The sequence below is a fragment of the Spermophilus citellus genome (assembly GCF_964194105.1).
Source record: "Spermophilus citellus genome assembly, chromosome: 12".
Classification (NCBI taxonomy): Eukaryota; Metazoa; Chordata; class Mammalia; order Rodentia; family Sciuridae; genus Spermophilus; species Spermophilus citellus.
Window position 1 is genome coordinate 131,450,937 of NC_138198.1, and position 27,144 is coordinate 131,478,080.

At 52.9% G+C, this 27,144-nt stretch overlaps 3 protein-coding genes across 28 annotated transcripts in view; 2 read left to right on the plus strand and 1 right to left on the minus strand.

Annotated features, from left to right (window-relative positions):
• The window catches only part of ADNP2 (ADNP homeobox 2), a 31,293-nt gene extending 17,520 nt beyond the window's left edge, over positions 1-13,773 (plus strand). For all 3 annotated transcript variants that reach the window (XM_081263202.1, XM_081263204.1, XM_081263203.1), the window contains 2 exons: positions 6,673-6,762; positions 10,027-13,773. In XM_081263202.1, coding sequence (XP_081119328.1) covers positions 6,673-6,762; positions 10,027-13,299 — 3,363 coding nt within the window. In that variant the 3' untranslated portion in view covers positions 13,300-13,773. The remainder of the gene's footprint in view (positions 1-6,672; positions 6,763-10,026) is intronic.
• LOC308631694 (glyoxylate/hydroxypyruvate reductase B-like) overlaps positions 1-27,144 on the plus strand; it is a 218,494-nt gene that overhangs the window by 113,471 nt on the left and 77,879 nt on the right. The gene's annotated exons all lie outside the window — the stretch shown is intronic.
• PARD6G (par-6 family cell polarity regulator gamma) overlaps positions 19,197-27,144 on the minus strand; it is a 57,165-nt gene continuing 49,217 nt past the window's right edge. The window contains exon 3 of the mRNA XM_081262961.1: positions 19,197-20,468. Coding sequence (XP_081119087.1) covers positions 19,612-20,468 — 857 coding nt within the window. The 3' untranslated portion in view covers positions 19,197-19,611. The remainder of the gene's footprint in view (positions 20,469-27,144) is intronic.

The following is a 27,144-nucleotide window of genomic DNA, read 5'->3' on the forward strand; positions in this document are numbered from 1 at the left end:
GATGCATGAAGTGAGTAGGAAGCTGAAGCTGCAGGGGAGACTCCCAAGAATAAGAGATGCCAGTACCATGGGACATCTGTTTTTGAGGAAAGCTACAGGAACAAGCCAGGAGAGGCTGTGTGGGCTGTACCCAGCAAGGCTTTAGGAGTGGAGCTACACAAGCCCTTTGGAGAGAACTTCACAGTGCCTTGGACCCCAGATGCTAGACAGGGAGCTAGCAGGACTTGTTTGGATTTCAGTCTTACTTTGGTCCTATCTCTTTTTATTCCCCTGATTCTCCTTTGTGGAATGGAAATGTTTACTCTGTGCCATTTTATATTGGATGTATGTGACTTGCTTTTGATCTTTAGGGGAGAATGTCCATAAGTTTGCCTTGAGTTTCAGATGAGAATTTGGTCTTGGACTTTGGGCAATGCTAAAACTGTTGAGACTGGTTACTCTTGGAAATAGACTGTATTGTGAGATGGGCATGAGCTTTCGGGGCAAGGGGCAGAATGTTAGGGTTTCAATATGAGTATCTCCGTAAACTCATGTGAGACAAAGCTAGCATTCTCAAACATGAAATGATCATCAGTGGATTAATCCTCTGATATGGATTAACTAGGGGGTAACTGTAGGTGGGTGGGCTGTGGCTGGAGGAGTAGATCCCTGGGAGTGTGCCTGTGGGGTTTGTGTTTTTTGTCCCTGGTGGGCGGAGCCCTCTCTGCTTTCATGGTGGTCATGTCCTAAGCTGCTTTCCTTCTCTGCACCCTTCTGTCATGATGTTCTGTTTCACCTCAGGCCAGAGCTATGGAGTGGGCCAACCATGGACTGAACTCTAAAACCTTGAGCCAAAATAAACTTTTGCTCCTCAAAATTGTTCCTGTCAGGTCTTTTGGTCACAGCGATATAAAGCTGACAAAAACACAAGTCTTCCACCTCCAGGACACCATCACCACCCCAAAACAGTGAAACTCTGTTTTGTGTAAGGCCATGATGATTTCATGATGGCTCTGGGTGCCTCTGAATCCCTGGCTTGGCTATTGGTTTCTGGTGCTGTAGCAGTTTTTCATTTAATTCAGAGAATGCCTTCTATTTCTGGTTTAAACACTTGTCTTTTCCTTATTATTTCTGAGTTGACTTGATTTGTGTACCTCAGTGCAGTTGAAGCAGTTGTATTAATTATCATTCTCTGATTCAACTCCTTGTTTTAATATTTTTTAAAAGCAACCTTTGATTATAAAAACAGCACTATTGACTGACCACTATACAGCAGAGGCGGTCATTTCCCTAGAAAGAGAAACTAGGAATACCACATACATGCTCACGTAGGGGCTTGGCACGCTGACCATGTCCTAAGCTGATCGCTGGTCTCTGATGTAGAGAGCCTCCTGGAGAGGTAGCAAGGGCTCATCTTTTCTGAGGTCTTACTTTCTCATAGTGAGTAATTTGTAACTTTTCATATTCATGGAATTTCTTTTTTCAGGTTTTTTGAGCTTTGCTGTGGCTTTCCCATGATTGAGTGTGTTCTGGTTCTCCACAGCCATGGGTCTGTTTTTTAGCTGTGCTGGGGCTAGAGACCAGGGCCTCATACTGCTAGGCAAGCACTCCACCACTGAGATGCACCCTACTCCCATTGGGTATTGCCCCGACCACTGTAACATGCCTTAGGGTTGCACCCCGACACCCTTTCCTCTAAGTACCTGTCTCGGTGCCTTAGATCCTAATCTCTGCTCTCCTTGGACTACTCCTTGAAAGTTTGCATTTTTACATGTATGAACTGTTGCTCCAGAGGTGAAATGGGTGGGTGTGCGGGGTGTTCCGTACAGCACTGTTTTCACTTGCTCTGGGATGTGTCCAGGGCAAAAGGTTCTTCGTTTCAACTCACTGAAACAGAAAGTGTCATGAGCCTTGTGAACTGCTAGAGAGCTTGTGAAATGCGTCACATGTGCCTCCTCCCTTGGAGACTGGTGTTCTCTCTTGGAAACTCCCATTTGAAACCCTCTCTGTGCGCCAGCTGCCTGCCCTGCCGTCCTCATGCTGGTCCTGCTCAGGTCAGATCAGGCGCTGAGCTCCCCTTCCCTGCTCCCTGATTTCCCTGAACTCATCTAAATCAGCTTTGTCAGCAATGGAACTGAGGTTCAAGTCTCTCTTAGAGTCCAGCAGTGAACATGTGAGGGTTAGATTGATTCTGTGGGTTCCCAGCTCTTTTTTTTTATTGCTGTGCTAGGGATGGAACCCAGAACCTTGCACATACTAGGCAAGTGTTCTGCCACTGGGCTGCACTCCAGCCCTCCCAGCCTGTTGTACCCTGTCAGTCTCAGGTGTGTATGCCATCCTTCCCCACCTGGTTCACATGCCATTCCCGTCTCTTCTCCCTCTCCAGGTCCAGCCCCAGGTCCACCCTGCTCCTTGGAGGCCCTGTCAGTGTTTCTTAGGTAGCTGCCTCTTAGCTCGTTTTCCCAGCCAGCGGTGAGGTTTCTCTCCCTCACACCCTTATCTGCACTTTCTCACTAGAAAAAGTAGCTTTTTTTTTTTTTTTTTTTTTTTTTTTTTAGTTTTAGATTGAACCCAGGGATGCTCAACCACTGAGCCACATCCCTAGCCCGTTTTATATTTTTTTAAAAATTTGAGACAGAGTCTTACTAATTCGGGTAGGGCCTTGTTAGGTTGCTGAGGCTGGCCTCAAACTTATGAACCTCTTGCATTAGCCTCTTGAGTTACTGGGATTACAGGCAGGTACCACTGTGCCTGGCTGGGGCAAGTAACTTTTTGAGTGAAAAATAACTTGTTTCATCTGAGAAAAAAACTGCATGTCTTAGTTCTTGTTGAAATGTCCATCCTGAAAGGTGCTTGAAAGGTAAGATGAAAAAATGCTTGCTTTTGTTCTTTGTGACAGAGAGACTGGCCAGTACTGGCAGTGTGCAGTTTAAAGATGACTACTAGAGGCTGGGATTGAGGCTCAGTGGCAGAGCACTTGCCTAGCATTAGGAGGCACTGGGTTCAATCCTAGTGCCATGTAAAAAAGTTAACAAAGTAATCAAAAAAATAATGCAGGCTGGGGTTATAGCTTAGTGACAGAGGGCTTGCCTAGCATATGTTAGGTGTTGGGTTTGATCCTTAGAACCACATGAAATAAACAAATAAAAATAAAGGCATGCTGTCTATCTGCAACTACAAAAAAAAAAAAAAAAAAGAAAGAAAAGCAAGCTATAAATTAAAAAAAAAAAAAAAAAGATTAAGCATATAAAATCGTTCAGAGGGAATGAGCCAGCCAGGCTTAGTCTTATGGGGTTAATATACCAGAAAATTAGCCAGGACTCCAGGCTATGCAGTTAAGATAGCACACCTGAAGACAGAGGCTGGGAAGCCAGTACAGTTCAGAGACTCTGGTCAGCGGAGATACCAAGAAGTCCGAGCAAAGAGACAAGGTCACTAAAATCAAACCCTCAGACAGGGCAATAGTCTTTCCTGTTACAAAAATAACACTGGGAACTCTTGAGATGTCCCAGGTGGGAGGAGCAAAGGTGTCCACAGAACAGCCTCTGAGGAGACCTTCCTTTCTCTCTTGTTTTTTATATCAGGGATTGAACGCAGGGCGCTTTACCACTGAGCCACATCCAGCCCTTTTTGATTTTTTGAGACAAGGTCTAGCTAAATTGCTTAGGGCCTCTTTGCCAAGTTGCTGAGGCTGGCTGTGAACTTGGGATCCTCTTGCCTCAGCCTCCTGAGTTGCCGGGATCACAGGTGGCCGTGATGCCTTGCCTGCAGATACCTTTACTTCCTTAACAGAGTAAACATCACATCTTAGGTGGAAGCTTAGGATGGTGAAGAGGAGTGAGGAGGAGGTGAGGAGGCCCCACTAAACCTCACCTCTGCCTGTGATGGCATTAGGAGACTGGTCCTTGCCTGCCCCTCTGAGGCCATCAGAGCTGGGTGCCTTTGTCCTCTGAGCTGGCTAGGGTCTCTGTCCCCACGGACTGCGTCCCTCACACTCGAGCATGGGAATGGAGAGTCTCGTTCCTGTCCTCCTGGAGGAGGTTGTGGTGGTAAAGCGTGGGAGCTCTTCTTGGAAGTGCTGCTGTTTCTTTGTGCTACTCGCAGAGCTGCACTTGGTGTGGAGCCCTTTCCTGGGCTGGGCTCTATTGACACAAACATGGTGTTTTAGTCAGCGTTTTCACCTCCGTGACTGTAAGACCTACAAGAACAGCTTTGAGGAGGAAACGTTTCTGTGGTGCTTAGGGTTTCAGAGGTCTCAGTCCATAGATGGCCAGTTCCGTTGCTCTGTGCCCGAGGTGAGGGAGAAAGTCATGGTGGAAGGACATAGCAGTCAAAGCAGAGAGAGCTCCACTCACCAGGGACAAAATTAAACCCAGTGACTTTCCCCTAGGGACAGCCTCCTCCCACCACATCCCACTTGCCTAATCCCTGGGGGTGGACGAGTGCATTTGTTAGCCTGAGGCTCTCCCACCATGGCCCACCTGCCTAACCCCTGTGGGTGGACGAGGGTACTGGGGAGGCTGAGGCTCTCCCACCATGGCCCACCTGCCTAACCCCTGGGGGTGGACGAGGGTACTGGGTAGGATGAGGCTCTCCTACCATGGCCCACCTGCCTAACCCCTGGGGGTGGACGAGGGTACTGGGGAGGCTGAGGCTCTCCTACCATGGCCCACCTGCCTAACCCCTGTGGGTGGAGGAGGGTACTGGGTAGCCTGAGGCTCTCCCACCATGGCCCACCTGCCTAACCCCTGGGGGTGGACGAGGGTACTGGGTAGGATGAGGCTCTCCTACCATGGCCCACCTGCCTAACCCCTGGGGGTGGACGAGGGTACTGGGTAGGATGAGGCTCTCCTACCATGGCCCACCTGCCTAACCCCTGGGGGTGGACGAGGGTACTGGGGAGGCTGAGGCTCTCCTACCATGGCCCACCTGCCTAACCCCTGTGGGTGGAGGAGGGTACTGGGGAGGCTGAGGCTCTCCCACCATGGCCCACCTGCCTAACCCCTGGGGGTGGACGAGGGTACTGGGTAGGCTGAGGCTCTCCCACCATGGCCCACCTGCCTAACCCCTGTGGGTGGACGAGGGTACTGGGTAGGCTGAGGCTCTCCCACCATGGCCCACCTGCCTAACCCCTGTGGGTGGACGAGGGTACTGGGTAGGATGAGGCTCTCCTACCATGGCCCACCTGCCTAACCCCTGGGGGTGGACGAGGGTACTGGGGAGGCTGAGGCTCTCCTACCATGGCCCACCTGCCTAACCCCTGTGGGTGGAGGAGGGTACTGGGGAGGCTGAGGCTCTCCCACCATGGCCCACCTGCCTAACCCCTGGGGGTGGACGAGGGTACTGGGTAGGATGAGGCTCTCCTACCATGGCCCACCTGCCTAACCCCTGTGGGTGGACGAGGGTACTGGGTAGGATGAGGCTCTCCTACCATGGCCCACCTGCCTAACCCCTGTGGGTGGAGGAGGGTACTGGGGAGGCTGAGGCTCTCCCACCATGGCCCACCTGCCTAACCCCTGTGGGTGGACGAGGGTACTGGGTAGGCTGAGGCTCTCCCACCATGGCCCACCTGCCTAACCCCTGTGGGTGGACGAGGGTACTGGGGAGGCTGAGGCTCTCCCACCATGGCCCACCTGCCTAACCCCTGTGGGTGGACGAGGGTACTGGGTAGGATGAGGCTCTCCTACCATGGCCCACCTGCCTAACCCCTGTGGGTGGAGGAGGGTACTGGGGAGGCTGAGGCTCTCCCACCATGGCCCACCTGCCTAACCCCTGTGGGTGGACGAGGGTACTGGGTAGGCTGAGGCTCTCCCACCATGGACCACCTGCCTAACCCCTGTGGGTGGACGAGGGTACTGGGGAGGCTGAGGCTCTCCCACCATGGCCCACCTGCCTAACCCCTGTGGGTGGACGAGGGTACTGGGGAGGCTGAGGCTCTCCTACCATGGCCCACCTGCCTAACCCCTGGGGGTGGACGAGGGTACTGGGGAGGCTGAGGCTCTCCTACCATGGCCCACCTGCCTAACCCCTGTGGGTGGAGGAGGGTACTGGGTAGGATGAGGCTCTCCTACCATGGCCCACCTGCCTAACCCCTGTGGGTGGACGAGGGTACTGGGTAGGATGAGGCTCTCCCACCATGGCCCACCTGCCTAACCCCTGGGGGTGGACGAGGGTACTGGTTAGGCTAAGGCTCTCCCATCACATCCCACCTGCCTAACCCCTGTGGGTGGACGAGGGTACTGGTTAGGCTGAGGCTCTCCCACCATGGCCCACCTGCCTAACCCCTGGGGGTGGACGAGGGTACTGGGTAGGCTGAGGCTCTCCCACCATGGCCCACCTGCCTAACCCCTGGGGGTGGACGAGGGTACTGGTTAGGCTGAGGCTCTCCTAACCTACCCTTTCACCTCTAAGCTTCCTTGCACGGCCTCACACGTGAGCTTTGGGGACACCTCATACCTGAACATAGCACAAGGTGTAGATGCTTATTTGTCAGGAGGCCTCATCTGTTTCTTCTGTAATTCTGCTTGATCACTCCAGCCTTTTCAGCGATCGTCCTCAGTGGTGCCCAAAGAGACTTTTGTGTCTCTTTACCCAGGTAGATTTTAGGCACCAAGTAACCTCATCGGATCCTAATCAGTATTTCTTTATCTTCTGACTTTGTATAATGATCTTTTTTTCTACATTTTTTTGAAGGACCTTAAAGGCTTTGATCCAGGAGAGAAGTTCTTCTATAACACATCATGGGGAGATGTTTCTCTCTGGGAACCTTCTGGAAAGAAAGTGGTATGTATTTTTGTATTTAGTTTTCACTAGGGGTAAGTGTGGATTAATCTGAGGAACTCCTCAGGTGTCTGGAGCCTGGTGGGTGAGTGGGAGGGGGCGCAGGGATTCGGTTCAGTGTGATCCTGAAGAACTGCTGAAGCCACTGGACCTTTGACTTGATAACTGTCCTGCGTTAAACATGCTATTAGGTGTGAGCCTTGCAGAACTAGTGGCTTTTCAAGGCTGTGTGTGCATACTGGCTCATGCTGTTGTGGCAGAGTCGCAGTGTGGCTGTTGCCAGTGGTGTAACTGTTGTTAAGGCCTTAGCCTCGCACACCAGCCATGCTGGTATGACAGCCTGTGTGCAGCGGGTCATAGGAGAGTGTAGCACATAGAACTGTGCTGTGAATGGCCCTTAACAGAGATACTCACCACTGTGTGTGGCTTAATGATGGGGACCTATTCTGAGAGTGTGTGCTCAAGTGACTGGGAGGGGTGACTGTGGGAACACTCTAGGGTGTACTTACCAAGACTGAGCGGGGTGGCGCACTTCACAGCCAGGCCATAGACCTCACACAGATTACTCAACACCGTGGGCAGCTGCACATCTGAACATGCCTACACATAGGAAAGGAAGAGTAAAAACATAGCAGGTAAAGATCAGCAAGAGGAATCCTGTATGTGGATGGCACTTACTACACACACAGCTACAGGACTGGGAGCTGTGACAGCCCAGGCCTTTGTGAACGCTGAACCTACACATGTGAAGAAATGCTTTCTTTCCTCAGTGATAAATCAGCCTAGCTTATTGTAATGTTTCCGTGCATAGACCTATACATGTAGGCATGTTCAGATGTGCAGAGACAGCCTCTATGCATGCCTGCAGGTTGAGGTCTGTGGTCTGGGTGTGATGGGCTGCCCTCCACAGGCTTGGGTAAGTAAACCCGTGGATGCTCTCACATCCTGGTTCCAGAAACTAAAGTAAAAATGTAGACCACTGGATCAGGGAACAAGTCTAGTGGTTGGAAACCTCAGACCTTCACACTGAAATGTGCAGCATGTGGCTGATTCCTCTTGCTGAGGGGCTCTGTGAAAAGTGCACCCTTTGTTGACAGGTCTATCAGTGTCAAATGGAGCCTGACATGGTTCACTCGGCTGGTCCCTGTCCAGTTCCTGTCATGCTGGCCTTGGGGATTTTGGATGGAAAAACTCCTGTCATGATTTACTGTGTTATGAAAATTTCTTCAGGGATGTTTCTTTTGTCTACCCACGTTCAAGTCCCTCCTTGACAGGACACTCTACTCCCTAACCTTGTTTTGAAGGTCTTGACATCATGAATCTCAGGCCTCACTGATTTTTCTCATCTGAATTCTTAAAAATATCCCACAGTGTTACATGCGATGTGTGTAATTTCATGCTTTTCATCAGAAAACATCTTTGAATTCCTGCTGCAGAGCAGGTGACAAGCTTTGCAGTACCTGCTCCGAAGATGTAGAAGTTAGGGGTTCCTTTGCCCCAGGAGTGTATGTTTGTGGAGTGAACAGGGCCTTGGCGTTAACAGACACTGCTCTCAGGATGGAATGGCTTGGGGCCCCTGTGGCAGTGTGGTGCTTGCTGGTCTACCATTGCATCTGCAGGTGGCCTCCTTCAGTCAGGCTCAGGGGATAGGACTTAGGGACAGAGACCAGACAGTGTTACAGCAGGAGAGTGGTTTGTAAGGTGCACCATGTGGGCTTAGGTCAGAGCCCTGTGGTTCAGCTTAGGATTGTGGGCTCTTGAGGAGGCTTCCCTAGGTGTGGTGCAGTGGTGGCTCAGCACCACTTTCAGCAGCCTCCTTTGCGACCTAGTGTCCAGCTGTGTGTGTTTCCCCCTCCCGTGGGGAGGCTTCCGTGGACACATGCTTGCCTTTCCCAGGGTGGTGCCTTGGGGTGTGCTGGCTAGGCTGTGTGGCCATGCCATTCCTCCCCATGAGCAGTGCATGTTGCTGTGGTCTTCAAGTGGGTGTGTGGATGCCACCTTTGCTTGGGGTCTGCATCTTGCCCACTGCTGAGGACCTGGAGCTTCTTGCCTTACATCCTTTGGCATCACTAGCCCTCTTTGAAAAGGGTTCAGATCCATGGCCATTGTTAGAATATCAGGTCGCTTGTCTTCTTAGGAGGTTTGGCCTTGAGGCCTGTGTTCTCTGTTGGGTGGCTCCCAAGTCTGCATCTACCTGTGGCACTCCCTTGCAGTTCTCAACAGCAGCTTCTGAGAAGCAGAAGCTTGCTGTCTCCATGAAGCTCAGCTCTCCGCCCTTTTCTTTGGCAGTTCTTGTCTGTGGCATCACATTCTAGAAAGTTTCCTCCCCGGGCTCTGCTCGATTCCAGCAGATGCTGGTGTGCATGTACTGTCCACTTCCACTGGTTCCCTTGTTGAGCGTTGTTTTTCATTGAATGTATAGATTCTCAGTACTGCATTTTATTTAGTAGAAGTTGGGCCATTTTTAATGAACTACTAATAAATCTAGAATAATACTTACACAGTGTTGTACCTTGTACCAGCCTGAGCACCTTGGTGAGACCCTGTCTCTAAATTTTTAAAAAGGGATGTGTGCATTAGGCAGTTGGTCGCTCTTTACCATTCTCAGACTGTTATCAGGCACTTGCTTGTGCTGAGCAACGTCTGTTGGCTGTTACCATCTCGAGCAGTGGGGAAGTTAAAGACAGCAACGATGGGTCTCACAGGTTGGAAGCCAGGTCAGTTGTAGGTGAATTCCGTTTTAGAATCGGGAGTAAAAATGACATAACTAAGAGATGAGGAGGTAGGGAAGAAAACAACTTCCTCTTACAGAAAATTTTTATTGCAGTTCAATTCAAAATACAAGATTAAGTGCTGGGATTTGTGGTTTCAGGGCATGGCTTAGACGGGTCAGCAAGCTGTGGGTTTGGGGCCAGATTCTGGGTTTCTGTGTTTGACAGGCTAAAAATATTTGTTAGGCTCTTATGTGGTTTTTTTTTTTTTTTTTTTTTTTTTTTTTTTAAGGCATTTCACTATTTGGAATGTGTGAAAGTCATGTGAAATTGGAGTTGGTTCTATAAGAAAAGTTGCACAGCAGTTGTGCCTATCCCTTAGTGGGGCAGTGCAGCGTCACTGTTCTCTTGTGGAGAATCCCCCTACCCTGGTCCTGGAGCAAGCGTTGCTGCTCAGGGTGGGTGGAGTGGGTGATGGTGTCTGGGCACAGTGCACTGTGGGAGGACCCCCAGCAGCTTTCTTCATCTGCCTAAGACTGTTCTTTTATTTTGACAGAGATACCGAACAAAACCATACTGTTGTAGCCTTTGCCGATACTCGACAAAGGTGCTTGCTTCCCTCAAAAACCATTTACATCGTCACCACGAAGATGAGGCTGACCAGGAGCTGGTGATCCCGTGCCCCAACTGCACCTTTGCCTCTCAGCCCAAGGTGGTGGGCAAGCACTTCAGGATGTTCCACGCCCCTGTTCGCAAAGTGCAGAACTACACAGTGAACATCTTAGGCGAGACTAAGTCATCTAGAAGTGATGTGATTAGTTTCACATGTTTAAAATGTAACTTTTCGAACACCTTGTACTACAGCATGAAGAAGCACGTTCTGGTGGCTCATTTTCACTACTTAATCAACTCTTACTTTGGCCTGAGAACTGAGGAGGTGGGGGACCAACAGAAAGCAAGTGATACTGCTTCTGTGGACAGGACCCCGCCATCCGACCGGTACTACTGTAAGAAGTGCAGTGCCAATGCCAGCAGCCAGGACGCCCTGATGTACCACATCCTGACGTCTGATGTGCACAGGGACTTGGAGAACAAGCTGAGGTCAGTGATTTCAGAGCACATTAAGAGGACTGGGCTCTTGAAGCAGATGCACATTGCCCCAAAGCCAGCCGCCCGTTTGGCCATACCACCGAGCAGTGGCGCCCCTGGCATCCCGGCACCGCCATCTTGCTTTCGTCTCACCCTGCCACAGAATGGCCAAAGCCCGGCTGTGGTGCAGCCAGTGACTGTGGCCCCAGGCTCTGCTGGAAGTCTGACCCACTCCCCACCTGCGGTTGCCCAGCCCCACGTGACCCTGGTCTCCAGCCCTCTGCCTGTGTGCCAGAGCGGCCTCTCCCTGCAGCCCTCCACCCCCCAGCCTGTCCTTCTGTCTCACGGGGTACCGCTCAGCCAGCCTGTGAACCCCCCTGTGTTGCCCCTCACCCAGCCTGTGGGGCCCATAAGTAAGTCTGTTGGAAAGAGTGTCCTCCCTATGAGTCAGGCTGTCCGCCCTGGCGTCTTGCCCCTCTCCCAGCCTGTGGGGTCTGTAAGCCGACCTGTTGGGCCTGGTGTCCTGCCTGCCAGTCCCTCTGTCACCCCCGGGGTTCTGCAGGCTGTCTCACCAGGAGTGATTTCTGTGGGTCGAGCAGCCCCATCAGGGGTCCTTCCTGCAGGCCAGATGACCCCTGCAGGGGTAATCCCTGGACAGACAGCAACTTCTGGGGTTCTCCCCACTGGCCAGGTGGCCCAGTCAGGGGCTCTCCCCGTTGGGCAGACAGCTCCATCTCGGGTTCTTCCCCCTGGTCCGACAGTGCCCTTGAGGGTTCTCCCCGCAGGCCAGGTGGTCCCATCTGGGCTTCTCTCTGCCAACCAGCCTGTCTCCACAGGAGTCGTCCCTGTGAACCAGGGTGTGAGTTCTGGTGTGCTGCAGCTTAGCCAGCCGGTCACCACGGGGGTCCTTCCTGTGGGCCCACCTGCAAGGCCTGGAGTGCTGCAGCTCAGTCCCTCAGTCAGCACTGGCGTCCTGCCTGTGAGCCCCCCAGCCAGGGCAGGGGCTTCACAGAGCACTACCTTCCTCACATCAGGCTCTATTCTCAGGCAGCTCATCCCCACGGGGAAGCAGGTAAATGGGATCCCCACCTACACCCTGGCTCCAGTGTCTGTCACCCTGCCTGTGCCCGCCGGCGGAAGCATGGCAACTGTTACTCCACCGCAGGTGCCTGTCCAGCTTTTGCCCTCAGGCACAGGTGCGCACATGGCCAGTTCCCTTCCCAGCCTGCCCTCCCCACAAGTGCTGGTGAGCGCTGCCCCGAGCGTGTTTGTTCAGGCTACTCCTGCACCGGCAGATGCCAACCAGGTGCTGAGACAGGCCAAGCAGTGGAAAACCTGCCGGGTGTGCAACGAGCTCTTCCCGTCCAATGTCTACCAGGTGCACATGGAGGTGGCTCACAAGCACAGCGAATCCAAGCTCTGCCGGGTGTGCAATGAGCTCTTCCCATCCAACGTCTACCAGGTGCATGTGGAGGTGGCTCACAAGCATAGTGAGGCCAAGGTGGGCGAGAAACTGGAGCCCGAGAAGCTGGCCGCATGTGCACCCTTCCTGAAGTGGATGCGGGAGAGGGCTGTGCGGTGCCTGTCCTGCAAATGCGCCATCTCAGAGGAGGAGCTTATGCGCCACCTGCTCATGCACGGCCTGGGCTGCTTGTTCTGCCCCTGCACCTTCCACGACATCCGGGGCCTCCTGGAGCACAGCAGGACTAAGCACCTGGGCAAGAAGAAGCTGCCCCTGGACTATAGCAACAGGGGCTTCCAGCTGGACCTCGATGCCAGCGGCAATCTGCTGTTCCCTCATCTCGACTTCAGCACCATACTGCCGCGGGAGAAGCTGGGGGAGCGGGAAGTCTACCTGGCCATCCTTGCCGGGATACACTCCAAATCCCTGGTGCCTGTGTATGTTAAGGTGAGGCCTCAGCCTGAGGCTCTGCCCAGGGCCCCCAGCAGACAGAAGCTGACCTGTCCCTTTTGCTTTGGTACCTTCCTGACGGCTGAGGCCTATGAGCTCCACCTCAAGGAGAGGCACCACGTGATGCCGACGGTCCACACGATGCTCAGGTCTCCAGCTTTCAAGTGCATCCATTGCTGTGGGGTCTACACTGGAAACATGACCCTAGCGGCCATCGCCGTCCATTTGCTGCGCTGCAGAAGTGCTCCCAAGGACAGCAGCTCAGGCCTGCAGATCCAGCCAGGTTTTATTGAGAGCAGTGAGCTGCTGTTAGTCAATGGGGAAGTGATTCCTGATTCTACTTTTCCTGTGAAGAGGAAGTTACCAGATGGCCATGTAGGGGTAGAAGACCAGCGGGAGCTGGAGGAGCCATTGCTTGTCCTAAACACCGATGTAGCCCCAAGCCCAGAGAAAGGGACAAGTGTCGTGCCTTTGAAGAGACAGAGGAATGAAGGCAGGACAGAGGGGCCCACGGCTGGTGATGACATGCTCCAGGTCTTGGTGTTAGACCCTAAGAAATATGAAGGCCGTTCTTACGAGGACAAAAAGCAGTTTCTTAGAGATTATTTCCATAAGAGACCCTATCCTAGCAGAAAAGAAATAGAATTGCTGTCCTCACTCTTATGGGTGTGGAAAATCGACGTGGCTTCATTTTTTGGGAAAAGGAGATATATTTGCATGAAAGCAATAAAAAACCACAAGCCCTCTGTGCTTCTAGGTTTTGATATGTCTGAACTTAAAAATGTTAAGCACAGGTTGAACTTTGAATATGAACCACAGCATTCATAGGACAGTGAGCCTCAGTCCCAGGCTGTGGTTCCCACTGGGCCTAGACTGCCCTGCTGAGTCCCTGAGTCCTGCCTGCTGCTCTTCAGCTGTTCCAGGTGCTCTGAGAGACTTTGGCTGAGGAGGAGGATGGTTCTTAGACTGGTTGTTTCCTGCAGTTGGGTTCTAACACTTACTCTCAGTTTTCTTCTGTCATGTAAATTAAATCTTTTGGCATTCATGCACGTCTTGTTTTCCCAGTAGCTCAGTACTGAATGAACTGAAACCTGCAAGTACTTATTTTTTAATTTTAGGAAATGCCAGCTTGTTGAAGAGTACTTGATCAATTGGAGATGCCTATAGACCTGCAAAGTGACGGACACAGGGTTGTGTTGGAGGAGCGCACCCTATGATGTGCGTGGCTCCCTGCGGACACCCTGCCAGTTCTTCTTCGGAAGCTGCTTGCATATGAGATTATAATTTTGATTTGACACTTTTTCATGTTTGTCTTGATGGCTGTTTCTTTTTTAAGTTATAACTCATAGAAAACCAAATGTTTTCATTTATTAAAAATACCTGAGTCTAAGGTCTGGTGTGCAGCTCATCATGGAGCTTCTATTTGTAAAGTCATCGTGGGGCAGAAGTGCTTTCCAGCCTAGACTTTGCCTTTCCCTGTGGTGGCAGGCCGTTCCTCACTCAAAGGGGGGACAGCAGCTGCTTAGTGCCTTTAGAGTGACAGAACACCCAGTACGCCGCTCCAGCCTGAGCTGCTCCGGGCTGGAAGGGCCATGTGCCCGCCCAAGCCAGCAGACCAGAGCTTGTCTTTGTGGTTGGGGTAATGAGAGTTGGGCTCATCCGAGTGGGGAGCCTGGGCTATGCTCTGGCCTGATTTTGCAGGCAAGTGGGACAGGTGATTGCTAAAGTCTCCACGTGTCACGTGTTGGGGTGGGTAGCCCGTATTTCCATAGCGATGTGAAGTAGCACAGAGTCCAGGACGAATGCTGTACTCCCCACAGGGCCGTGAGTGGTGCTGTGGGGCATGCAGCAGAGGGTGAGATGGTCCCAGAGGCCAGCAGTGACTCACTTGCATGCAGGTGCTGTGATGTGTGCTTTCGAGGCAGTTGTGAAATTGGTCTGACTCTTGGTGTACTCTTGTAAATTCAGAGAGCTTGTCCGACTTTATAGTTTCCTTTTTTTTTTTTAACCTCTTGTTTCAGAGTGTCTATTTTGAATTAAAATTTGTTACACCACTGCAAATAGAACTGGTTAATTCTTTGATCTTTAAGACATGGTGTGAGCCAGGCTTGTTGGAGCCCAGGAGTTGGAGGCCAGCCTGGGCAATGTAGTGAGACCCTATCTCAAAAGAAATGAATGAAAAATTGCAGACTCATGGGAACAGTCAACATGGACATTGACACCACATTTATTGCTAAAGATCATTCATTGCTTGTTTGTGTGAAAATAAGCATAACTCAGAGGCTGATTAATTACCAGTCATCAAATTGATGTGTGTATGCATGTTTTTGTTACTTTGGCAAAGATTTCGTAACGAGGAGAGGGTTATTATAGCCCATGATTCTGGCGGCCTAAAATGGAGGGGCCTCTTACTGGGGAGGCCCTTGGAAGGGGAACTCATTTGGTGCATATTTGTGTTGAGAGCCACAGCCGACGGGGCCCCAGCAAACTTTCAGACTGCCAGCTGATGATTGGCTCACAGTGGAAGGGGAACTCATTTGGTGCATATTTGCTGGCAGAGACCTGAGGTGAGGGGATTCATCTGGTGTCTTCTTGCTGATGGAGGCCCGCTGGCGCAGGGCATCACAAGACAGACTGATCCTTTGGTTCACAGAACCACCAGGGCCCAGGCCGAGGGCCTCATCCCATTCCAGCCCTCCCAGTGGCCACCAACGTGCCAGGTGGAGGATGCAGTTCCTCCCTCGGGTGTGCATGGGAAACGCTCAGACAATAGTGTGGCTTGGGGTTCCCTGAGTTTCTATGACAGCCTCCAAAGTGCCAGAGAGGACGCAGCTGGGAGGGAGGTGGGTGCAGTGAGCTTTGCTCTTGCTGACCCTGTGCTTTGTGGCAGGTCTGTATGGCTTGGTCCTCCTGCCTGCGTGTGCACTGGGGCTCTGCAGCCTTCACACCTGTGGGCTTGCCAGGCGGCTCTCTACCTCCACCTAGAGAGCAGCAGCACACCATGCCCCTTCCCCACCTGAGTCGTGGCTGCCCAGAGTGTCACTGCCAGGCAGCCCCTGGTGAGCAGAAAGCCTTGGGAGCACCACTGCCAGGTGGCCTCCACGCTGCTGCTGCCACCACCATCACTGGCTGATTCTCCACCTCCCTGTTGGGTCCCGTCTGATGCTGGGGGACCAGGGTCTTGCCCTTGAGAGCTCCCAGCCCTGAAGCGAGACCCTGTGCCCCGTCCGCACTGCAGTGTGAAGGCAGGCTGACTGGGGAAGAGAGCTGAATTCTTGGTGGGGGCTGGGTACTGCCGATGTGCCCATTTCAGGCTGGCAGCAGCACCAGGCAGCTCTGGGCTGCTGCTTCTGGGCAGTGCCCCCCCACCCCATTCAGGAGTGCCAGGTAGTAGCAAAGATCAGGCCAATTAGCTGAGAGGTTCTTGAGAAATTTTGTTGAATAAGCAAATTTGATGAGAATCACCTTGGCAGTAAGTCTCTGGAGTGTCAAGAGCCTTCCTCCTGCTCTCTTCCTCTTTCCTTCTGCTCAGTCCTGTATTGAATAGAGCACAGCTGGCAGAAGGGCCGAGCTGAGAAGGACCACGAATGAAGTGTGGAGCTCCAGAGGGTTGCAGGGGCCCACGCAGGGCTGTTGGCCTGGAGACGGGGAGGAGAATGGTAGCATGCAGGGGGCTGATGGGCTAATATATCAGGGACAGCAGAAGCAGGTTTCTCGCTGTGTCAGTGGACTTTGCTTCACTATGACCCAAACACCTGACAAGACAACTTGGCTCACAGTTCCCATGGTGGGCGACTCCATGGCTCTGGGCCCATGGCCAGGCAGGACATCATGGCAGAAGGCGTGGCAGAGGAGCACTGCTCCATTTGTACCATCCAGGAAGGTAGAGGATGAAGCCTCCCAAGGCACACTCCACCTGCCTACAGTCACCACCCAGTCAGTCCACTCAAACTAGGACTAGTTAGGTTCCAGCTCTCAGTCCAATCACTTCACCTCTGGACATTCCTGCATTAACAGGAGCCTCTGGGGGACTCTTGTCAGAACCATGACACTTGTAGATAAGGAGAGGGAGAAGCCCTGCAGAATAGATGGGAATGAAGGCATCGGGATGCTGACGGTAGAGACAGGAATGGCAGAGGTGGGCACATGTACCTGTGTGAGGACAACAAGGCTTGTCGGAGCACCCAGGCTTGGGACAGCTGAAGGACTTGGAAGTGGCTTTCACTTGCAGCTGTGGTTTTTCCAGTAAGAGGCTACAGAGAGCATCCACCAGGGAGAAGGTGCCAGATGGGCAGCCTCTCCTGAGTGTGGCAGATGGTGTGGCTGAGTGAGGCATGGTCACCAGGGGCGCTTGCTGAGCCTGAGTCTGCATACTTACTGGGGTCATCCCGCATGTGCACATGAGACTTCAGAGCTCCAGAATAAAGTAGGGTTCACCATCAGTTACATCGTCTAGCAGACTATTGGGCCGAAGGGTGTGATGCTGGTCAGTGAGCGTGTTCCTGAGGGCAGCCCGGAGATGGCCAAGGGAACACAGGCCCTTCTGGGGTGCAGGAGGGTGAGCCACTCAAGCCTGGTACTGACTTCCTACGTGTGTGTGTGTGTGTGTGTGTGTGTGTGTGTGTGTGTGTCCGTCCCCAGGGCTGCCCCCTGGGAAGGCTTGGGGACCATTCTTCCTGTACATGCATGTACTTGTTGGTGTAGGCTGCAGGGCACTCTTGCTTGCAATGCCCAGGGCTGCCCCGGCACATCCCAGGAATGGGAAGCACATCTGGAGGCTCATCTTCTCTTCTGATGGCTTTTCTCCTTGGTGGCACCAGCACTCCCTGGAGAGGAGGTGAGTGCAAGATGGATCAGAATACACTCTGAGATCGGTGGGACTGAGTGTGAGCATACACAGAGGCCTGGAGACACCCATTAGTCAGTCTTTTTGACATAAAAATAAACAATGAAGGTAATAGATTGTAACCATTGAATAAAACAGGAGCCCGTGTGTTTATATTGATGTAAGTAAGTGAAGAATTCCTTACATTTACCAGAATTGTGAGGGACCCTCCAGGCATCTCCCTCAAAACATCCAACAGTTACCCAGGGAAGAGAACACACCCAGGGTGTGTCTGGTAGGTCCCTTCCTGAGGCGAAAAAGCCAGATCCTCGGTGGAGGACGTCTGGCAAGCCCCCTGAGCCCTCTCTGTCTCGAGAGGAGCGCAGAGCTGGAGAAACTACAACAGGTAGTTTAGGAGCACTGCTGAATACAGAGACGCTCCTCCTGGAACCCTGAGCACAGTCCGGGTTCTCATTTGCACAGTGGGAAGCATGGCTCTGCCTTGTGGAGGATGTGAGGACCCCAATGAAGAGGCCAGCAGGGCAGCACTCGACACCAGCAGTCCCCTCTCAGCACACAAGAGACATACTGGTTACACATTTTGTTAACTCAAAGGCAAAATATTTATTCTCTGATATATAAAACAAACAAAAAATCTTTAATATATAGTGACATGGTTTTGTTGCTTTTCTTTTAAGAAACAAATTGCAGAAGTATAGACCCGGGTAGAAAAATACACTCTCACAGCTCCTCCAAGCAGCCTGTGATCCCTGCAGTTACCAGCAACAGGCACAAAGCTTCCACACTGAGTAAGCCTTGTTCTCTTTAAAACATGGATTCACATTTGCGTAACAATTTAATGCATGGTTAGAAATACAGCTTCCCTTCTTGGTAGTGGGCCCAGTTATTCCACGACACTGATACCAGCAGAGACCCTGTGAAAACCTCATCTTGGTGATCCTCCTGGGCATTCCCGTGGCTCCACGGCTTGTCTCACTGGCCAGCACCTCCCCTGTGGCAGCTCCATGCGTCCTGGGGGCTGGATCCCCACCCAGTGGTGTCTCACTCTGTCGTGTACTCTGGAGATGTGCTGTGGCCCCTTGTACAAAATGAGAAACTCAGACACACGGAGGAAGCTACTCCGAAAAGGCTACTCTGCCCAAGAAATAGTTTCAAAGGGAAAATAAGTTTCTTTTCACTTAATTAATGCAGCTGGGCTGCACCAAATCCCTCTGACCTTAACAGATCAAGACAGTTCTGCTGATGGACAGCAGGTGGTGCTGGATCATGCAGAAAGCAGCAGTGGAATTCATGCTTAGAAAACCTGGAAAATACTCTTTGTTTGCAGGAGACTCATTTGGCCAAAGTTTGTTCTCAAAGCATAAATGTAATGTTTTCTCTCTGACATTGGATTTAAGCTGAAGACATACTTCATATAAAATTTAATTGACTCAAATGTGAATAAACTTCTAAAAGTTTAAAGGAAAGGGACAATGAATTTAATATTTGTTAAAACCATTATGTTCATATGACTCAAAAGCAAGAGAACCCCTGCCTCTGACCATGACGTTAGGAATGGAGGTCAGGATGTGCTCATCAACTGACAGGAAGAGCTGGCTGCTGTGGGGGCAGAGGTAACTCTGTCCCGGTGCCTGAGGCCCCTTGTCCACCACCTCTGCAGGAAACACTCGGAAACCTCCCCGAAGGACAAGCTGGGAGCACGCAGCTCGCAGTCGCCTCTGGCAGGGCCTGCCTCACCTTCACTCTGCTTCCTGAGACGGTGGTGCCTATTGCTGTAGGGACCCACATGCCCGTGGGGGTCTGGACTGGTGTGCATGCTGCTGCTGGACCTGGCACAGGCCTGGCCCCTCGGTCCTCTTGGGGAAGTCTTGTGCAGGTCAGCAGAAACCGCGCAGCATAAAGGGCATCTTCACGTGAGCCGAGTTAAAAAACGTGAACTTCAAAAGCTTACTTTAAAAAAATGAAGTACTTTTGAAATTTAAAAACTAATTATTCCTGTATTCAGATCTTTCAGAGGGCTGGAACCTGCATGGGGGCCTGGCCTGGGGTGTGCCTGTGTCTGTTAAGTTGTGGGGCAAAATTCTATAAAATAGTGCCGAGCTGACACAGAGAAGAGGGCTACGCCTGTGACCAAGGAGGAAGGGACACAAGCTGTCCTCATTTTAAGTTGGCATACATTTTTAGCGTATTCCTGCTAGGAATTTCACGTCTGAAATCACAGTGCCTCCCAGGGCCACCGGCTCCCACAGTCCCTGCATGGGACCGGCAGCACTTGCCTCACCCAGCCTCTGGGCCTATAGTGTGACGGCTGGCCCATGCTCCTCCACCCCGCCTTGCGGCAGGACCAGGCTGTGGCGGGGGTCCGCCTTCAGGGAGCAGAGAAGTCTGTGGATGCTGCCGTGGCTCTCCCGCCCCGGGCTGTGCAGCGCCAGGTCCCGCTGCAGCCTGTGGGCGAGGCTGCTGCCATTGGCCCGAGACAGGCTGCCTGAAGGTGTGCCCTGCATCTTGGAGACACTCTGAGGCTCTAAGGTGCCCTCAATGACGATGTCAGCTTCCTCGTCGCTCTCCATCTCATCAGGGTGGAAGTTCTGCAGCACGTGGGCCACTGGCAGGCTGTGGTGGCTGGCAGTGCTGTCCGTGGACTGGCCAGAGCTGCCGGACGTGCGGCTGCTGCGGACGACATTGTTCCTCTGGTTGGCGGGCTTGACAGTGACGATGAGGTTGTGGCTGTTGGCGATCATCATGTCTGTGACCTGGTCCAGCGTCTTCCCCGCCACCTCAATCCCGTTTACCTCCAGGACTTCGTCATTCACGGCCAGCAGTCCAGTGCTCTCTGCAAGGCCCCCCGGGACCATGCGGGAAATGAAGATGCCTGGAACCTTCTCCAGCCCATGGGGGGTGACCCGGACGCTGGTGCCGTCGCGGATGTAGAAGCCCAGAGGCTTTTCGCAGCCATGTCTGTACAGCCTCACGCGGCGGTGCGTCTCGGGGAGGATGTCCACGTCGATGATGGAGGACACAGGCCGAAAGTCATGGGGCAGGCTGATGTCAAGGTGGGCCCGACGGCGGAGACCCTCCTCCCTCAGGGTCACCAGCACCTTCTTCTTCCTGGATAGGGTGCCAGCCCCAAAGCTGTAGTGGTCTGCCTCTTCTGAAACAGCCCAGAGATAGAACAGTGAGAAGCATGGCACACAGCAGTTGGCAAAGCTCACCAGCACAGCCTGAACCGCAGGCTGCAGGCCCCGCCCCTACAGCAGACCAGCTGTTTCCAAGCGTATGCTAGGCAAGCGCTCTACCCCTGAGCCCCAGCCCCAGACCTCCCAGCTACCTTTACACACCCTGCTAGTTCCCAAGCCCTGGCAGAACTGCTACAAGGGTCCTCAAGCACAGACACATGGGCAAGACTGAGGGGTCACTTCACCACGCCTGCCCACCCAGGCTGAGGCCCAGGCACACCTGAGGTCAGCACAGGTGCAGTTGCCTCCCTGAAACAGAGGCACCTGGCCTGCCTGGCAACCAAACCCAGTGATGGGCGACGGGGGTGCTGTGGCCGGTTGAGGGCCTTAGCAGGGCCAGGGCCAGCAGGGCCTGGGACATGCGCTTCCAGGGCAGGACTGTGTGTCCTCCATGACACCCAGATGGGTCCCTGCAGATGATCCACCTTTTGTCACACTTCCAATTCCAACTGCAAGGCAGAGAACTGGCTGCTTCGCGGGTCCCAGGATAGCTCCACCCCCACACCATGGTCCCTCTCCTTGCACCTTGGCACCACAAGCAGCTCAGCCTGATGGAAATTGTCCTCAGGACTCAGTTCTGCCCATTCATGGCGCGTGGCCAGACAGGGCACTGCTGCTGCCCTGATGGAAGACCATGGCAGAGTAAGACAGCGGACTGACCTCACTGGGCAGAGAGGGTGCCAAGGGCTTAGTCTAAAGGTTCTGAAAGTTGGAAGAAGATGAAGGGGCAGCCAGGTGGTGGCTGGAGTCCTGAAGAGGGCCATCTCCCTATGTCGGAGAAAACACCCACGACACTTCACATTTATGTTAAGCCTCTTAGTTTTGACACAAGTTTCTGGGCCCAGATGGAGGGCTCCCTCCCATGGAACCCCTGATATACATGTTGTTCTCTGTACTGGCTCCCTGGGGTCTGCACCTCATGGTGGCCTACTCTGCATGGACTAGGGGCCTCTCTGTCCTTGCTGGTGAGAGGTCCTGGCCAGGACCTCTCCTCCTCACACCCCTCTCTTCAAAGCCGCCTGTTCCTCAGACCCAGCTCCAGTCACACCGGGCACTGAGGGGCAGCTAGTTCACAGTAGCCCAGGATGTCTGTCCACAGCTTCAGAGCTAATCTTGGCTCTTCTCACTCAGGGGGCTGCAAAGACAGAAGACTGAAGGAGTAAAAGGAAATAAGCCCTGGGCATCATGGGTAGAAAAGTCAGGCAAAACAAAAGAAGGAAGGAGAGCAGGGTGCAGAGAGGGTGGTGGGCAAGAGTTCTCTGATAGCCACCAGCAGAACTAGCTCATTGCCAGAGGGGGCCAGACTCCCAGAAACCAGAGCCTGCTGCAGCCAAACCCCATCCTTAGCTGCTCCCCACCTGCTAGAGGTTCCAGAAGGCCAGGTGCACAAAGAAGCACTCAGACATGCAACCCAGGGCTGAGAAGAGAGGCTCTCAGACCATGGGCACCAGATGGCAATGACAAGAGTGGTGGCCCTGGGTGGGCGCACTGTGAGACACCTGAGGCCATCCTGCTGAGGCTGTGCCTGGGGAGCAGTGCCCACTCCTTCGGCCAGTGTGCAGAGGTGTGAGGCACAGAGAGGGCGGGTTCCACAGCAGCCACCTGTGGCTGGCTGGGCCTTGTTCCCTTGGCCAGGCCCATCTTCCTGCAACACACAGTCTGCTGCTGCCACCTCCACAGGAGCTGAGCTATGCAAGGAGCTCAAGCCACCTCACAGCACTGCTTTCAGTGGCAGCGACTGTGGTCTCCTAGAAGCCAAGGAGCCAGGACCTGACCCACAGCATGCAGAAAGGGGAGCACTGTGCGCAGAGCAGCCAGGGCTGAGCAGAGGCTGTGGGCTTGAAGTTTCTGACAAAGACCAAAGCCAGTCCTCAAGGCTCCAGATTCTGATTTTGCTCTAATGAATGGAATTTATTCTCACAAATTGGTGCTCTCAATCTCTTATCAAGGGCCTAGTCAAATAATGGGTACATTTTGTTAGTGACTCAAAAAGTTCTTGTTGGGCTGGGAATATGGCTCACTTGGTAGCTTGCCTAGCATGCACAAGGCCCGGGGTTCAATCCCCAGCAACACACACACACACACACACACACACACAAGTACTTGTCTCCTCTGAGGCAGGGCTGCAGGGAGCAGTGTCTGCAGGGCTGCTGCTCCTCCACTTGGCCATGCGTCTGGGGCTCTGGCCTGCTCTTGGCTTCTAGCTTCTCAGTAGTCTCTCACCCTTCTCCAGTAATGCTGAGCTACTGAAGGAGCCTTGGCCCCTTAGACCATGCTTCTTGGTCACTGAGAATGTGTCAGTCTCTGCCTATCCCCATGATCTCTGTGGTCTGCCTTGGCATCAGTGTCTGAACTGGCAGGGCGAGTGAGAAGCACGGACTTCAGAACCCCCTCGTGGAGCTGCTAAGCAGTGATGATAGTCTGTTCTTCAGGCATGTGGGCTGCCTACACTGAGAAGCGAGTATCTGCAGGGCAAACTCCCAGGTTATTTTTTGCTATGTCAAAGGATTTATGCAGTTTAGTTTTAGTAGATGGTCTCCAAGCATCCTCTAGGTTTGGGGTCCATTTATGTTCCCTGGACATGGACAAGAAGAGTGTGTAGAGCTGGAACCTGGCTGATGGTGGCAAGGCTTACCTAGAGACCATGTGGAAGGAGCTGCACTCTTCAGGCTCCCTCAGGAGTGGGTGAGGCTGGAGGGAGGGGTCAGACTCCAGGTCCCTCCTCTATACCACAGCTGCCTCCTTCATCAGCTCTAAGACCCCATGAATCTGAGTCCCTAACCTTTGACCTTTATTGCTAACACCCACTGCTGACTCCTCTGGCCTTGACCAGAGACTTATTTAACTGCACAGGGAGTTTTAGCAAATCTCAAGGTGCAAAAGAGCCAGCCATGTTCTTTAGGGCCCAGATGTTAACTTTGTAGTGCAAAACACATCAATCAAAGCAATGAGAGCTAACAATGATGAGCAGACATGTCAATCAAAGCAATGCAAATGAACAATGACAGTGGGCCCACTGCAGTCCTCTGCATCACACAGACTTGTGGGCACTTGGGCCTGCAGGGGCTAGGAGCAGGGTGCAGCTCTGCAGGGCATCAGGGGGCAGCTGCTTGCCACTGGTTTCCTACAGATGCATATTGGGTGTGGGTGCGCATCCAGGGGCCCCATGTCCTGAGGGGAGGTGGGTGCTGCGTGGAGCCTGTAGCAAGGGCAAGAATAGTATGGGCATCAGAACTCTTCCCTGCCTTCGCAGAACTCAGGGGTCCTGGGAGAAGGCTCTGGGGGAGCTTGGGCAGAAGCCCCAAGACCTCCAGGCCTGCCCCACTTACCACCTCCAGCCCTGGCAGATGCCCCTCTAGGAGATGGTGGCTCAACTTTGATGCTGAGACTACACTGCTCCTCTGGGAGACATGAAGGGAGAAGCAGGACCCCTCAGGATGAATCCAGTAGCAGTGTGTGCAGCAGAGTTTCAAGGAACAGGATGTGCACTCTCACACTGGGTGCTTCTCACTGAGCATTGAGACAGGCAGGCTCTGGGCCAGGGCCTAAGGTGTGGGTTCTGAGCCCTGATCCAGGGTGTGCATTCTGAGCCCCAGTAAGGGATGCACTGAGCCCTGTCCTGGGATACAGGTTCTGAGCCCAAGTCTATGGGGCTATGCTGATGCTCTCAGAGGGGCTATGCTCTGAGTTCATGGACTTGTCCTGAGTAATAAGGTAATAGTGAACCAAGGAGTATGTCTATCACTGGCAGTCAGCTGTGTCAGTGGAAGGGAAAGTCTCTAAGCAGGAAGTGAAAGTGTGGGCTGCTTGGTGGGGAAATGTGCAGATGCCCCACAGGGAGGAAGGGGTGTGTATGACTCTGGTTCTTCCCAAGCTACTGAAGAACTCGGGGGTCCTGGGAGAAGGCTCTGGGGGAGCTTGGGCAGAAGCCCTGAGACCTGGCCTGGTTTCGCCTGGACCTCTTTCCCAGCAGCTAGGGCCAAGGGCATGTGTGGCTCCGACTGTGGCCAGGGAGCCCTGCCTATCTGCAGCAGGACAGCCCAGCCTGGGGCACCTGCCAGGGCCCGTGTGGGGTCTCAGAAGGTACTGTTCCCCTTGTTCTTTAAACATCACCCACCACATATGAACTTCCTTAGTCAAAAATCTCAAATTATCTTAGAATGTGTTCTGAAAAATGCCCCATTCCTGAAATTCCATCTTTGGTTCCTGAAATACTTTTTCATGAGAGCTAAATTGTCGCAGCTTCTCAGTCAAGAATGTGCTAAATCCGTATTTTCCACAAAGTGAGCAATGGGAACAGCTTCTTCCTTTAGGGACAGCTCTCCCCATGTCTGTTTCCACTCAGATTACATTTTATTTTCTCACTTCTATTTCAGGATATCCCCCAAAAAGTGGGGAAGAGAAGCCTGGGCTATAAATCTCCTATGGTTACAGGTCTTCTTTTACTTTTTTTTTTTTTGTAGTGAGGACTGAACCCAGAGGCGCTTAACCTCTGAGCCACATCCCCAGCCCTACCCCTTTTAATAAAATATTTTGTTTATTTTTCTATTTATTTATTTTTATATGGTGCTGAAGATTGAATCCAGTGCCTCACAAATACCACTGAATCACAACTCCAGGCCCCCCAGTCCTTTTTTATATTTTATTTTGAGACAGGGTCTCGCTGAGTTGCTTAGAGCCTCACTAAGTTGCTAAGGCTGGCTTTGAACTTGCAATCCTCCTGTCTCCGCCTCCTGAGCCGCTGGGATTACAGGTGTGTGCCATTATGCCCAGCTGGTTACAGGTTTTCAAACTAGATAATTTCTATGAAATATTTCCTCATTTCATGTTTGAGCCTGACATGGATGAAACCCACTCCTGATCCTGAGCTGGCCTGCTCTCCTGCAAGAAAGGCTGGGGAGCTTGTCAAACCTGGAGGTTTGGGGACAGAGCTAACTACCTGGCACAGGGAGGGAACCAGGACAGGTCCACCACAGGGACTGGCCCACTCTAGGAGGTCCTGCTCACTCCTGAGTACCTGCCTGAGTCATGCGCAGGGCAGGGCCTGGCCACTCTGGTTGAAAAGCCCTTTTTCATTTTCCCTTCAGGCATCCAGATGAGGATCAGAATGTGCATCAAGGTTCCATTTCAAATCATGCCACATCTGGATGGAAAACTGGAGGCTGGTTCCTTGGTGTCATTTATGATCTCTGGTATGGTAAGGGGAGCCACCCCATGGCTGCACCATGAAACCTGGCTAGCCAGGCCTTGGCAGCTCAGCAGAACCAGTAGCATCCTCTTTCCTCAAGCACTGGATGCACCCTCACCTGACAGCTGTGGCCTCTGCCGCCCTGGGCCCTCAGTTGTGTCAGTCAGAGAAACTGGACTCGCTGGAGTACCTCCTGTTTGGACAGGCCATTTCTCAGCAGATGGGAGGCTCCCAGCAGGATGCAGGCCCTGGGAGCTCTGCTCCTGCCCAGCCCGGCTGTGGGTGGAGCAAGGACTGCCATCTACCCCCTATACCTGTGTCTTTCTCTCCCCGCTCTGTTGAGCTCCCTGGTGTCCCCACCCCAGAGAAAAACATGCCAACCACACTGCCCATTAGGAGCAGTAGCCTAGCCAGGCAGACACTGCCCAGGCAGGTATGATGCGCCCTGTACTCCTGGGGACCTTTGCCCAAAATAGTGAATGAAATCAGCCCTGGCTGATTTTTGTTGTAGCTCATGCTACGAAACCAGGATGGCCAGCAGAGGATGCCCTGGATCGGGCACCTCCCTAGAAAGCTGGGTCTTGGCTGCTGCAGCCATGCCCCACATCTCTTGGGATCAAGGAACTGAACATCTGTGCTGAAGAAGTGCAAGGAAGGGCTCTGGTGTCGAGTCTGTCCTCGAGTGCAGAGGGCACCCGGGCGACACTGGCTGGAGGCAGAGCCGGCTACGAGGACTCCGGGCTCAAACGACCCTGCCTTGTCTGGGAGTCGCGTCACAGCCACCTTGCCCACGGAGGGGTGCAGGACTGTCCTCAGGCATACTGTGCGGCCCTCGGGGAGCAGTGTCTTCTCCTCAGCTGTCCCTGGAGGCAGGTTTTAAACAGAACAATTCTTTGTTTGGGAAATGACACATGCTTGTGCCATCTTGTCAACCCTGGTAGGTCTGTGTGTCCCTACAGCACGTCTGGGCTCCTCCTGTCCATAATGAAGGTTGGGAGTGTGGGCCCAGTAGTGTCCTGCTTGGAGATACTCTAGTCATCCCTTGTTGCTGGACATTGGTTCCATCTCACCTTGGATCTCACAGTGGTGACACAGGGGGTCCCTGGGGGCATCTCTGGTACTTCCTTGAGGTAAATGCCCAGGCCCGAAGGGACGCTTTCATCAGAACTCGGTGCATCTGGTCCACGGCACCTGCCCTCAGCAGTCTGGAAGTATGCTGGGGCCCTACTCATCCTCAACCACAAAAACAAAAGTGGGTTAGAGGACCTATGAGTATTAGCAGTTTCAGGAGCTGTCTTGCGTATGCCTCCAGGACAGCGACTCCAGTCCCTGAATAGTGCAGGACCTTTGTTCTTCATGAGCAATGTCCAGGCCAGGCTTTGTGCAAGGGAGTGCGAACCCTG